At 48.2% G+C, this 13507-nt stretch overlaps 1 protein-coding gene across 1 annotated transcript in view; it reads right to left on the reverse strand.

Moving 5' to 3' along the window:
• MTMR14 (myotubularin related protein 14) overlaps positions 1 to 13134 on the reverse strand; it is a gene marked incomplete at both ends in the record, with an annotated part of 19217 nt that extends 6083 nt beyond the window's left edge. The window contains 10 exons of the mRNA XM_008942944.1: positions 58 to 143; positions 1129 to 1195; positions 3768 to 3842; positions 4453 to 4523; positions 8014 to 8087; positions 8592 to 8714; positions 9260 to 9320; positions 10017 to 10092; positions 11127 to 11235; positions 13099 to 13134. Of these exons, the coding sequence (XP_008941192.1) occupies positions 58 to 143; positions 1129 to 1195; positions 3768 to 3842; positions 4453 to 4523; positions 8014 to 8087; positions 8592 to 8714; positions 9260 to 9320; positions 10017 to 10092; positions 11127 to 11235; positions 13099 to 13134 (778 nt within the window). The remainder of the gene's footprint in view (positions 1 to 57; positions 144 to 1128; positions 1196 to 3767; positions 3843 to 4452; positions 4524 to 8013; positions 8088 to 8591; positions 8715 to 9259; positions 9321 to 10016; positions 10093 to 11126; positions 11236 to 13098) is intronic.
• Positions 13135 to 13507: the final 373 nt, after the last annotated feature.

A 13507-nucleotide genomic window follows, 5' to 3' on the forward strand; every position in this document is an offset into this window, starting at 1 on the left:
TCACTCATCCTTCAAGCAGCCATCCCCAGAGGCAGAGCAGGTCAGCCAGGTACTCACAGCCCATAAGGAGAGGCGCAGTAAGGAGATGAAGAGAGGAGTTCGATCCCAGCCGGATATACAGTGCACCAGGAGCCCGCTGTCGTCTGATCCAGGCAGGAGAAGGAAAAACAGATGCTGTAACTCCAGCAGTGACTTTTCTTTATGGCAAATCTATCGAGACAAGCTACCCTTCGTCCCCACAGCCCAGGCTCAAGAGCCGAGCTGAGCTACCAGGCCAGAACATTTTGTCTTGAATACGGCAGCCAACAAATTGCTCAGAGTGTCCTGGGCTGTCAGCATCCCCAGCTGATGTGCTGTCCTGGTCCTGACAGCTGCTCAGGACATGAAGTCACCGGGCATGAACGTCCCTCTGCTGTGCAGAACATACACCTACCCACTATCACAATCTATTCCCGCATCAGGGAGAAACCTGCTCCAACTGGACACTTTTTCAGTCTCACCAACCTTCCTACTTACACACACTGATCAGAGGCACACACAAGACAACTCCCACCCTCTCAGAAAATTCGCACTGTGTCCCAAACACAACTACTGCAGAAGAGTCTGTAGATGACCATGCTGGTGGAGGCTCCCTGTATCCAACAGTGCTAGCTACAAAGTCACAGTGCCCACGGGGAATGGGATGCCAACACAGGACAATATACTCCCTTTGAAGTGTTGGGGTGGCTGTGATGACAGAGGATGGAAAGGGCTCTAAAATAGTCACCTAATGATTCCCCAGGCTGGGGAGACAAAACACAGGTATCCAGCAAAGTAACAGCAAGAATCACTGAGCAGAGGAACAAGTAAAAAAAATCCTTTTCAGCTTTAAAGTAATAAAGCATTAGGTATAGTTCACAGATATCCCTCCTTCCCTGGGAAGAGTGGGTTTTCAAGGAATCAGCAAGTCCCCCTCCAAGAGGGGAGCTGAAGCCCTGAGTTGCTAGGACCATCATCCTGCTTTGAGAGGAGAGAAGTGAAGCTCTCTCTACTGGGAACTGATCTACAGTGGCACTAATACCATGAGCTGTTCCTCCAGTGACAGCGACTGCTCCAGTCAGACCAGTGGGAGCAAGGACTTTGCCTTACCATCACTATTGATGATGGAGATCAGCAGCTTCAGGTAGTTCTGTGTCTGTTGTATGAGGTCCCAGCTCTGCAGAAAGAGAAATGTTGATGGTAAGGGTCTGCATGCAACAAAAGGCTGCTCTGTGGTTCAGAGTCTGCCATGCTCTTGGCTTCTCTATCCAGAAAAACAGTGACACAGAAATAACCCTGTGACCTTTCCTCAGAGTGACAGAACTTCCCCTTGGTGCTCTAATCAATCCCCCTGTCCTCTACAAAAGGCACTCTGGAATGAGAGACCAGGGAGGAAAAAATAAAATAAATCAAAGGCCATCTCTGCTGTCTGCCTGGCTGGCACAAGACCTGCTTGCCTGCAGCCCCAAAGCTCCAAGCAGACCACGCTCAGCAGGACTAACGTGGGCCAGCAAACACCCGTGGAGCACTGACCCATGCTGGCAGCCCCCTGCACACCTGCACTTTACCACACAGCTCAGCAGCCACGGTACAGCTGTGTATGGGACACAAGCAGCATGATGGGGTGAGCAGGCCAGGGTCCACTGCCCGTTCCCACAACCCCAGCACTTTGCTCTAAACTCTGTGGCCCTTGTAAATGGCCCCAGCAGGCTGCCTGCAGAGGGCTGACCCACTCCCTGCTTCTCCAGCCAGGCTCCAGTTTCCTCTGGTAATGCCCAAGTAGCATCAGCACCACAGAGGGCTCTGAACTCAGAGACCTTCAGGACTTCAAGAGATACAGGTGAAAAACACCAGAATAAGCTCAAGCATGCCACTCTTCTCTTGACCACTGTGTTGTGAGAAGATGCAGGGAATTTTAGTAGTCTGATCAGAGCCACAATTAGCCCAGGGAAAAGTCAGACAGTACTGGCAAGGACAAGCCAAGAAGAGGGACACATTTCATTGTGACAAAACACCTCCCTGGAGGTGTTTAAGGCCAGGCTGGATGAGGCCTTGGGCAACCTAGTCTAGTTGAGAGGCGCCTCTGCCCATGGCAGGGAGGTTGGATTAGATGATCTCTAGGGTCCCTTCCAACCTAAGCCATTCTGTGATTCTGTGATGACAGTGTTAGTGGCATAAGTGACAACTGACCACCAGAAAGAGAACACTTGCTGTGTGCCTGCCTGCAAGCAGGTGTGTGTGACCACACATAAGACTACTGCCAGACAAAGAACACACTGCTCTGCCACGAAGCCTGCACAGCAACAAAAGAGCAGGGCAATGGGGAACACACTCAGCCTGGGGCAGAACAACATATACTTCCAAAGTCTTTTATCTGCCCAGTTCAACCTAATCTTGTGCTTATGCCCGAAGGGATCATCTAATCATCCAGCTTGATCTCTCTGTACCACCAACCAGAAAGTTCTGTTCAGTTGCCCCAAATACAGCCTGCAGCTTGTACTTGGCAACATCTCTGCCCAGAGAAACACCTCAATTAGGGGTGACAGCTCCTTTGGCAGCATGTTCCAACAGATCACCCTCAAAAATAACATGCAAGGCTGCTTTTCCTTATCTGAAGGTCTGATTTCACACTGCAGATATTGCTTCCTGTGCAGCTTTCCTTCCCCAGATGGAAGAGTGGTTTAGAATTAGTATTTTCGTCTGCAAACGTACTTACATGTTAATCAAGTCAACCCTCCATCACCTCTATGATGAGAGCTAAACATACTGAGAACTTCAGCTTTAAGTAAAGCACCTTCTCCAGTCTTCAGATCATTTCTGCATCTATTTATTACACCTTCTTCAATTTTTAATATCCTTTCTAAAATACTGGCTGCTCAGTATTCTAGTGAACAAGCTCCTAGCCATAAACAAGCCGTGGTCCCATTAGTTCTGTGTCAACACCGTGAGCTACTTTTCTGTGGCTCTGCTTCTGCTGGCACTTCAGCAGTGTTTACGTCACTGCCTGACAAAGAGTGGCCCAGCACAGGGAGCTCTGCTAGTTCTGTGGTGCCACCCGCCGCAGAGCAGAGGAGCACAACACGCGCCAGCGCCGTCAGTCATCACAAAACCTGGGGGGAATGGCAGGGCCACGGATGTGTGAAGTGGAGCAGACCAAGCAGCAGTGTGAGGTGATGCTCCCTGGTATGAACAAAGGTAAACCTTAAGGCCTGGGCAAACATAAGAGTTCATTTATCGCTTGCGATGCTGTCACAGTGATACGGAGACATGCCACAATCAGTTATGATTTTCTGCCCTTCTGCCACAGGACAGGCACCTTGCACACCCCTGAAGAAGGTGCCTCCTCACTTGGCTGCTGCTCACATGAGGGAAGGCTAACCTCTCCCAAGAGTCGCCACAGCCAAGGAAGTCTGCCCACCAGAGGCATGTGCTGAGCCAAGACTGTGAACAAGTGACCCTGCTTTCCATTGCCTGGCACGTTCCTCACCTTGGTTAGCAGCAGATCTCCCGAATGGGCTGCAAGCTTTATGTGAGCTACAGAAAAAGATTTGACATTGCAGTCAGCTGCCCCTTTTTGGGTGGAGGATTTCCACTGCCACTCCGAACAGTCAAGTAAGTAGCCTCACTCTCACTGGGATGGTTTGGAGTGAGGCAGACTAGGGCAAGAGGAGCAAGTCAGACTTCAAATCTTTACTGATCCTTCCTGAACGAATCTCTTGACCTCCCACAGAAACGCCTGCTCTGCTCACCTGGTACTCGCTCCAATCAATATTCAGAGATTGGGTCAGAGACACTGGAATACTTAATGGAGCATCCACGTAATCCTGAAAAAAACCCAGACACAACTGGTCAGAGAAAAGCCATGACTTGAAGGCAGCAAGTTCCAGGAAAAACAAAACAACAAATATCAAATGGTGCATCCAGAAGAAAACATCTCAGCAAAGCATCTCCAGATGCAAACACCTGAAGTGGTAAGAATTAACTCATAGCTTCTTAGAAGCACTAGTGGAGAAGAGGAGCTTTTCTGTGCTCCCAATGGTGAAAGTCAGGGACAAGGCATGTTAGTTTCTGAAATCCTATAGGGCTGCTCCACTCAATCATCTCCCTCAGCAGGAGACAGAATAAGAAGACAGAACTGAGAACAGTTCTCTAGAAAGCTATCAGAACAGGCTAAGAGAGGCTATCAACAAGACAGCAAATTCAAAACCAGAAGCAACCCAGACCCCCGCCATGAGAGGGGTCAAACATCCTGGACTTTGGGAAAATGATTCATTTATTTTACTTATGAATTTAATAATGAATAATTCACTATCTGTTTTATGTTTCCTCCTTGTGATCAGAAATAAGCACATGCCATACACCATTGTCCAGGAACTCTGAGGCAAGGCTTAAGCCCAAAAGCCCAAAGCTCTTTGTTGTGTAACATCCATGTACCTGTTTCCAGTTAAATATGAGACCTTCAGCTGTATAATCCCGGTCTTTGTACTCCTTAAAAAATTCACAGCCTGTGAGAAAAAGAGATAATGAACAACTGTTCAGCTAACTGATATTTGACAACTGAAGTGTCCTGTGGGACTAGAAGTGCTGGCAGCCCTGGGCTCCAGAGCACCAAACCCATCAAAACTGCTGCCTGTGGGAAGAGAAGAGCAGTAATCAGCAGTACAGTGTGCAGCACGGCCGCCCAGCACCAACAACCCAGAGCACTCACACAGCAAAGGGCAAACTCCAAACACACAGCAAACGTGGAGATGGAGGGAGGGATTTGTTCTTTCCCAAACAGGAGATTTCACTAAGGAGCTACATTTTCCAGGGCCACCGGCTTTTCCACAGATCTAAGGCATCAGCCTGACATACTTGGAGAGAGGGAACCAGTAAAAGGAAGTGCTGGCAGAGCCGTGGGGAAAGCCAGCTCTCACAGGGCATCTGCTGCAGGTAACAAGAAAGAGCTCTGTCAGAGGCAGCTGTTATTTCACGTTTCAGTCCCCTCTTTCAAGCACACAAATTGCCATGTCTGAAGAAAGCAGGTACATAATCACTTCCAAGGTTTCTCCTAAGCCCTCCCCTCCTGAAGTGCGTCCTTTGGCTTTCTTCTTCTCAAACAACGCTCTGAAGTCTCTGCTGCAAACTGCAGTCATTTAGTCACAGCTCAGCAGCACCATTAGCACTGCGGCTGCCTGCAGCTACACAAAACACCTCTCCCAACACCCTGTGTATGCCCCAGCAGTGCCACAGTGCCACTATTACCAAGACAACCCCCCATCAGGCACTGAACATGGGCAATGATACCTACCCTGCAAGCCACAAGTAACTCCAATAGCGAAAAAATCCCAGCAATCCTTGTGCAAGGACAGGACTAGTTCTCAAAAACACAGAGTCAGGAAGCAGTCTGTCAGTTGAGATTTAACTTCAGTTAAACAAGGTCTCAAAGCAAAGACTGGGAGATTGCAGCAGTAAGTATTGGCACCTCCAAATGGCAACCAGCAGTCAAAAGAAAACTGGGGTTTTCTGCACTGGAGAGCACAAAAGCTTCTACAGATACCCCATTTTAACCCAAGCCTTTCTCCCTAGACAGTCATTGCTCTTCACTGGGTACGAATCTGTCCGGATGACTGGGCAAAAGAGCAGTTGTGAACGGCTGGTGGCCAGTCACAAGTGGTGTTCCCCAGGGCTCAGCACTGGCACCTGTTCTGCTTAATTTATCAATAATCTGGACCAGGGTATCAAGGCACCTTCAGTACATCTGCAGATGACACCAAGCTGAGTGGAAGTGTTGATCTGCTGGAGGGCAGGGAGCTCTACAGAGGGATCTGAATGGGCTGGATCAATGGGCTGGGGCCAGTGGGATGAGGTTCAACAAGGCCAAGTGCAGGCACTTCTACCACAACCCCAGACAATGCTACAGGCTTAGGGAAGAGTGTCTCGAAGGGGGTGCTGGTTGACAGCCACCTGAACATGAGCCAGCAGTGTGCCTAGGTGGCCAAGAAAGCCAACAGCATCCTGGCTTGGACCAGCACTAGCATGGCCAGCAGGACTAGGGCAGGGATCATTCCCCTGTACTGGGGGCACTGGTGTGGCACTGGTAGGCCACATATTGAATCCTGGGTTCAGCTGGGCCCCTCACTCCAAGAAGGACATTGAGGGGCTGCATCATATGCAAAGAAGGGCAACAAAGCTGCTGAAGGGTCTACAGCGCAAGTCTTGTGAGGAGCAGCTGAGGCAACTGGTGTTGTTTAGCCTGGAGAAAAGGAGGCTCAGGGGAGACCCTCTTGCTCTTGCCAACTCCCTGAAAGGGGGCTGGAGCAAGGTGGGGGTTGGTCTCTTCTCCCATGTGACAAGCCACAGGACAAGAGGAAAAAGCCTCAAGCTGCGCCAGGGGAGGTTTCCGTTAGATATTAAGAAAAATTTCTTCACCAAAAGGGTTTTCCAGGCCTGAACCAGGGTGTCCAAAGAAGTGGGGGAGCCCCCATCCCTGGGCATATTTAAAAGACGTGTAGATGTGGTGTTTAGAGACATGGTTTCGTGGTGGACTTGGCAGTGTTGGGTTAATGGTTGGACTTGATGATCTTAAAGGTTTTTTCCACCCTAAACAATTCTATATCTGGACACTGCCTCACCTTTGACAACAGGACCTCAGAATAGCTTTAGAGATAAATTACAGAACAGAAATTCTTTCAATGTAAACCTGGAAGCATCAAGAAAAACATATCATGGAATTTGGCCAGTCACTAGAACAGTTGCTGATCCTTCAAATCGTGCACCTTAGATTTAACAGACTGACAACATTCCCCTATGGACCAGCACTGCTGAAGTCAGGCAACATCTGCAGGGGGAACTTCCAGTTTTATAAGGTTTACCTCCAGAAGTAGAACTTCTAAAAGAAAGCAGCCGTCCCAGATGCCAAAAGAGGAAGGACCATCCCTGAATACAATACGCCCATGTCCAGGCAGTAACAACTCTGCAGCTCAACCCTAGTCACTTCTTCCTCATTTGTTACAAACCCTATAAAAGGCCAGTGTATGCTGTCTCTCTCACCTTCCCAGTCTGGTGAGGCACAAGGCAGCAACATATATCTGTGCCACGTGCTATGGAAACCAGTAATGCTCCTATTTGTGTACACCTTGGCAACCTGCACAGCAAACTTGATAGAAAGCCTCGTGCAGCTTCCCTGAATTGTCACTAATTTCTGTATGAAAGGAAATACACCTTCTTTGAAAAAATAAAAAATGAAGAAAATGTTTAAGGGCAACAACTAGCAATCAAGGAAATCTTTGGGTTTGGATCATCCACGACAGTTTGGTTGGGTTTTTTTGTTTTGTTTTCTTAGCCTCCTCCCTCTTCCTTTGTGTGCAAGGGAGAAAGACGAGCCCTTTCCTGCAGACAGGCCTCAAGCACAGCAGTCTCACATCCAATCCCACCACCGAGCCTGACACCAGCAGGCAGGCAGCAATATTCAGCTCGTTGTTAAGAGTGCAGCAAGTGACCCAGCAGTGGTTGCTAGGCACAGGGACTGATATAGCCAGGGAGACAGGCTAGAATGGTGGCATCTCATGGGCTCAGCTTAACAGCTCTGCCTAGCTGATGATATCTTACAGCAGCGCTCTGGAACACTAGGACTAGAAAATACTCTTAAGGATTGGGGTTTTACATAACACAGTGCAAGATACATATTTTGCATCAAGTAGTCTTTGGAGTTGCAGGGGTGTCAAAGGCCATCTTAACCCCAGCTCCACCTCTGGGACTTTTTCTCTGCACTTGAATTGATTAGAGGAATTATTTTGCCACCTCAAAGAGCATCTAATGCTGACTCACACCACCAGAGCATCCAGATTCGTTGCACTGTTCACAGTTTCAAAGAGTTTCTCTCCACAGGGAGCACAGGAAACACTCGGCAAGCCACAGGCATTTCACCACACACACCCCCAGAGGTAGTTCCCAGTCCCCAGAAACGGATTGTCACCTGTCCCTTGGGAGTCCCTCTGGACATCAGTCCTATACCTGGATATGGGATGGAGAGAAGCGTGAAATCAGCGTAACGTTGAGCTTTGTCCACCTTCTCAGAAGACGTCACACTGCACAGGACAACAGGAAAACAGCAGATATTTGTAGGGTATTTTTCACTCAGCACCCAAAAAGCTGCCTGTCACACCTTCCTGCATGATGACTTGACTTGGTAGTGAGCAGGGACAGAACTTACTCGACACATCCAAATAAACAGGTAGAGCTCCAAACCACTGAAGTTTTCCTCAAAGAAATACCAGGAGAAACACAAGCAGAGGACTCCTCTACTCGCCCCTTTCTGAAGGGGTGACTGTCACATCACTGCAAGATCTACAGAGAAAACCTAGTCATAAGGCAGATGACAGCAGCTATCTTGCCCATTGATACAGCTTTCTCTGGCCTAAAACCTTGGGATTCTCTTGACAGGCTCAGCTGACTGATCCTGCTGCAGGACTCTTACAGGGACCGCTCCCAGGGTGCTGAGTGCACACCCAACAGCAATTCACTACAGCTACAGAATTGCTACACTAGCTGCAATTCAAAGCCTGCAGAAAAATAAACGAACCCAGACTCACTTCAAGCCAAACTTCACCTTCTTGTTTTCCACCATCAGGTCACAGATATATCGAACAGACAGGTATCGAAGCAGCTTGATGTCGTGCCCTCTGACCTTGTCAAACAGCTGGGAGTCTGCATTTCTGCAAGACAGAAGGAGGCAAAGCAACATGATCATGGAAGACTGACCACGTTGAGTCTGGTTCTTTGCAAAATGCTGCTGCAGTTCTGTGGCTGTAAACTGCACAGCACAGGCCTTGTCTCCACAGGTCAGAGTCAGCCCCTGCAAGGAACTCATACTGCAAACCCTGTGCTTACAGTCCCCCCCCATGTCTCACTCTGTTCTGCAACAAGCATAGACACAGAACAATTTCTCCAGCCTGGAGATGTAAATTTTGGTGAAGTAAACATGTCTGTGTGATTCAAACACCTTTTAAAATGGCTCTGTGTATTCCCAGTCCCAGCCCTTCCCTCTGGCAAGAGATTAGCAGGCTTCAGTTACACAGGCTTCAGCCAGTATTAGCACTTAAGACTCTTTTTCAAAATCAAGGAAAGTAAAAACTCTGAGCTTGGTGATGGTCTCAAGCCTGTACTCAAAGCCCAGCCTAGGAAAGAACAGAACTGAGGGGCTAAGCCAGTCAGCTTTGGTCCAAACCCCCATTTCCTCATCCCAGTGATGCATACAAACCTAAGTGCAGGATCTTCCTCTGAAATGTCTTCTGCATCTGCCCAAGCATCGTCAGAACCTCCTGCAAGGAAAGCATTAAGAACTGAAGCTTGTGTAAACCAACTCAATCCCCAATCTGAAAGACATGCACATGTCCCAAGAGGTCACAGTTTGGTGCCCACTCTCCAGAGTTCCCCATATTTCCCCTTCCTGAAAAGCCCATTTTCTATTGTAGCCCACTCTTCTCCTGTCATTGCAAAGGACCTACGCAGGTCAAACCCATTAGTGACAGCCAAATGGACACCCCAACAGTGCTACACAGTGCTTCACTCAGCCAAGTTTCAGCTCCCACACTGCAGACACCCAATACTCTCCAAAGAACTTTCCCTAGAGACCAGTATATCTCACCATTAGCAGGATTTGATTCCCAATTATTAGCCAAGCAACAGTAGGCTCTTAGCCTCTTCTGTCCATTATTCCCACCCCTGATGTTTGGAAGTCAGTACCCTCAATCCTTTGGGATGCCTTACTTGCTTCCCATAACTCCCTCTTCAGCCTCAAGTTCTTTTGTCACTGCTTCTTATGGCACTCTGGCCTGTAGAGCGGTGCTTGTGAATGACAGGAGATTTCAGTCTTTGCTCTGTTGTGCCTGACACAAGCAGGTTCATGCTAGAGCTCCACACTGGCTCTCAGGAAGCGCCTGTGCTCGTGTGCAGGTCACTGTCCCAGCACTGACCCACCAGCCTTACCAGGCAGTGACAGACAGCTCCTCACTCACCTGAGAAGATGTAGTTGTAGCCTGTGCGCCCATAGAGCTCTCCCCAGCCGGCCAGTGTCGCTGATCTGCAGATGTGCTGGAGGAAGATGTTGTTATTAAACACACGTGCTGCAGGAGCCTTCCCCTTCTCAGGCCTCTGGCCCATCTGCTGTCATGTTACACAGAACTGCCTGGTACCCACAGCTACCACCTCACAGCAGCCTCCCCTGCAACCCTGGTCCAGATTGAGTTTAGCTCCAAATACAGCAGACTCCCAACTGTCTTTATCTGTAGCTAGTTTTTAAATCACATTTTCACCTCCAGTTCTCCAATTCACTAATACATCCAATTCCTGCCAAGCTAGCAATGTCTATGCTCTGCTAATACCCTCCTGAGCCTTATTTCCACACTCCCGTGGGTGAGATTATGGATGGGCCCAGTACGACGCCGGGCAGTTCACTCTTGCAGAAAAAGGTCAGCAGGTGCAGCCCATGGTGGCTTCAGTCAAGCTAGATTAAAACTGTCACAGGTATGAGTTTTGCTATTCCCACAGTGCTTCTAAATTGAACTAAGAAAATGGAATTAAGCTACTTACAATTTTAAATGTGACTACCCCTCCAGGGCTTCAATACAGTTTAAGTAATCCACATAAAAATGAATCTAATTGCACTTTCTTACAGATCCCCTTGCAGAGAAGCCCACACATTCATAAGACCATTTACGCAGTCTTGCTTCCCCAAGGAACAGACCAAGGGAAAGTTCTCTTTAGAGAGAAAAGTTATTCAAAGGGAGCTCACTGCTGGGAAGAGCAAGGGGCAGAAAGTGACAATAGTTGCCCTTCCCCTCTCAAAGACCAAAGATCTGTGGTTCTTCAGAAGGGACACCCATATGGAGAAAACATTAGCTCTTTGGTGCAATGCTCAGGATGTGATGGGCTAAATAGCCTGAAATCCTCACAGATGATTTATGCAGCAAATGCTACGTCCTACTTCAGGCTGCCTGCTTGTACCTATGAACAAATTTTACAGCCTTCAGAAAGGTGATAACTGACTGAATTTGTGGCTGCACAGTTAAAATGGCAGAGAGAAAGGTCATTTTCTAAGTTAAGACAGGTAACCCATGAAGCTTTACCTTTCCCTTGTACAGAATGACTGGGCAAACAAATCGTCCTCTACACCTCGCCATCTTACTCCGGTTGATAAGGTCCTGCAGTTTGCCAACCTGCACAGTGCTCTCAAACCTAGTGGACAGAGATTCAGTTCAGTACACAGAGCATCTTCTCACCTGTCTTTCAGTGAAGCTGCTATAGACACCCTGGGCTGTAATCCCCATCCCTTTTGCTTAGAAGCCATCTCTGAAGCTAGCAAGCAAGAGAACACGTCTTAAAGAATTGCTTCTGCTTCTATTTCACACATATGGACGTTTTTCTGTCTTCTTTTCTTTATTTTGAAAGACCAGCTGCACAGGACATGACAGCAAGCATCTTCAGGAGCTGGCAATATGAGTACCACCAGAACAGTCTGATACAGACTAACACGTGGATCAATAACGAAGGACTACCAGAGTAATCCAGCATCTTCAAAAACAAGAGTTCTGCTTTCCTTCCCACTACCTTTCCATCAAAAAGAAGCCCTGCACTATCATCAGAGTGAATTCACCATCAGTGTGATAATTTTGCAAGGAGAAATAGAATAATCATATCTTGCACACTCATTGAACCCTAGTTCTGGTCACTTGAGCATGTGTGTTCCTGGGTAATTAGACAACTGTCTGTAAGTGAGCTAGTGGGCTGAGCAGAGTAGACTGGAATCAGCTGCATCTGTATAACTCAATTTTGTTTAATTTTCTGGTTAAGGCTAAAAGAGTTCCTTCAGGAGGAACTGTCAGTGCAGGGAGGACTAGAGTTTCCACAAGGAACTGCAGAAGCATACAGACTGACATGACACAAACCAGATGAAGTCTGGACATAAAAAAAATGCAAGGTCATGCACTCAGAGATGATTAACAAGAATTTCCAGTTTGCCCTTTCCACTAGTGGAGCTCAGCAGAAAAGCCTAGATGAACTGTTTGATCTGTACATGCTTGTGCAGTATCAAGATGGCAAGTTTGAAAAAGAGACGGATAAGATCACAGGAAACTCTCCAGTGGGATGGAGAAATACTGGCATGACTGTGCAGAGCACAAGATCTCGGCATGGATATGGAATCTGATCCTAGTGACCTTCCCGCACCTGAAAAGGCACAGCAAAGATGAGGATGGGCAGGGGACAGTGTATGCCCCACGAGAAACCACCACCCACCAACTGGCAGAGCAGAGGAAGTGAGGGCACAACAGTGCATGCCTCAGGGTGAAGGAGATAACTTAGAATGAGGAGGGAGAAGAACTCAAAGTAGAAGGACAATGCTGGCCTAAGAACCAGTTAATACCTTTATGCTGAAGTTATAAGCAAGTTTCTAAATTTCGGAATCAGCGAGAGTGTGGAGCAGACTACCTGCAGCTGCAGTTCTGGGAAGGATTAAAAAAGTGAATCTATTATTAACATGGAAATTGATCTGTTTATGGAAAAGATTATACAAGGTGGTGCCAGTGGAAGCAGGGAAACCATGAACAAGACCTTCATATCCCACTTTTTTTTTCCTTAAAGATTGAATTCTCAGAATTCATAGTGGAGGCTGAAGATTTTCCACGTTTCCCTAAGCACACACAACTATTTTGGCTGCCCAGCTCCAAAGAGCTTTGACACATACCAGAATTTAAAGAACAAGAACCCAAGCTGCTTCTCAAACATTGCGTCACAAAGGTGCTAAGTGCAAAGTCAGAAAACCACCAACACAACACAGGTCACAGGGCGTGCGGGCCAGGGAAGCAGGAGCCCAGCCAGCCCCGCCCGAGCTGCACGCAGCCCGGGGCTCTGCTCCACAGGCTGCCTCCCTCCTGGGGAGGGTGGGAGGAACACACAGCAGAGGGTTGGCCAGGGAGCACTCTGAGGAGATGCCATCGTGTACAGCTCCCAATACCAAACTGTTCTGAAAGCTGGAGAGGTTCTGAATGTGCCTGTTTGGTTGTGGGGTTGTTTCTAGATGAACACATGGAACTAAGAGACGTGTCCTGCTCTCTGCTCCAGCTGGCTTCACCTTTCCTGGGCAAAAGCAAATACAGGGGGAAACAACAACTTTAACATGGTGCTACCAGAACAGCTCCATGGCACTGCTTCCAAGTCCAGAAGATGGGATTCAACAAAAATCAGATATGATAGAAGAAGCACCTCCCCAGGAGCTGAGAGAAGAGAAGAGGTTTCACCTCTGAGCACACTAACTGCTCTTCCCTGGGGAGGCATCACAGCACTGGGGAATGCTTCCAAACAGCTTGGCTGGGACCCGGGACACGTGGTGAGGAGGAAGCCCATGCCCCACTGAGGACATGGACAGACAGACCCCTCTCAGGCTCCTGTGCCTGCTCCTCAAGAAGCTTTCACATGCTCTGGAGACACTTGCTCTGCTCTCCCTCATGGC

The sequence above is a fragment of the Merops nubicus genome, unplaced genomic scaffold, assembly GCF_000691845.1.
Source record: "Merops nubicus isolate BGI_N331 unplaced genomic scaffold, ASM69184v1 scaffold6266, whole genome shotgun sequence".
Lineage (NCBI taxonomy): Eukaryota > Metazoa > Chordata > Aves > Coraciiformes > Meropidae > Merops > Merops nubicus.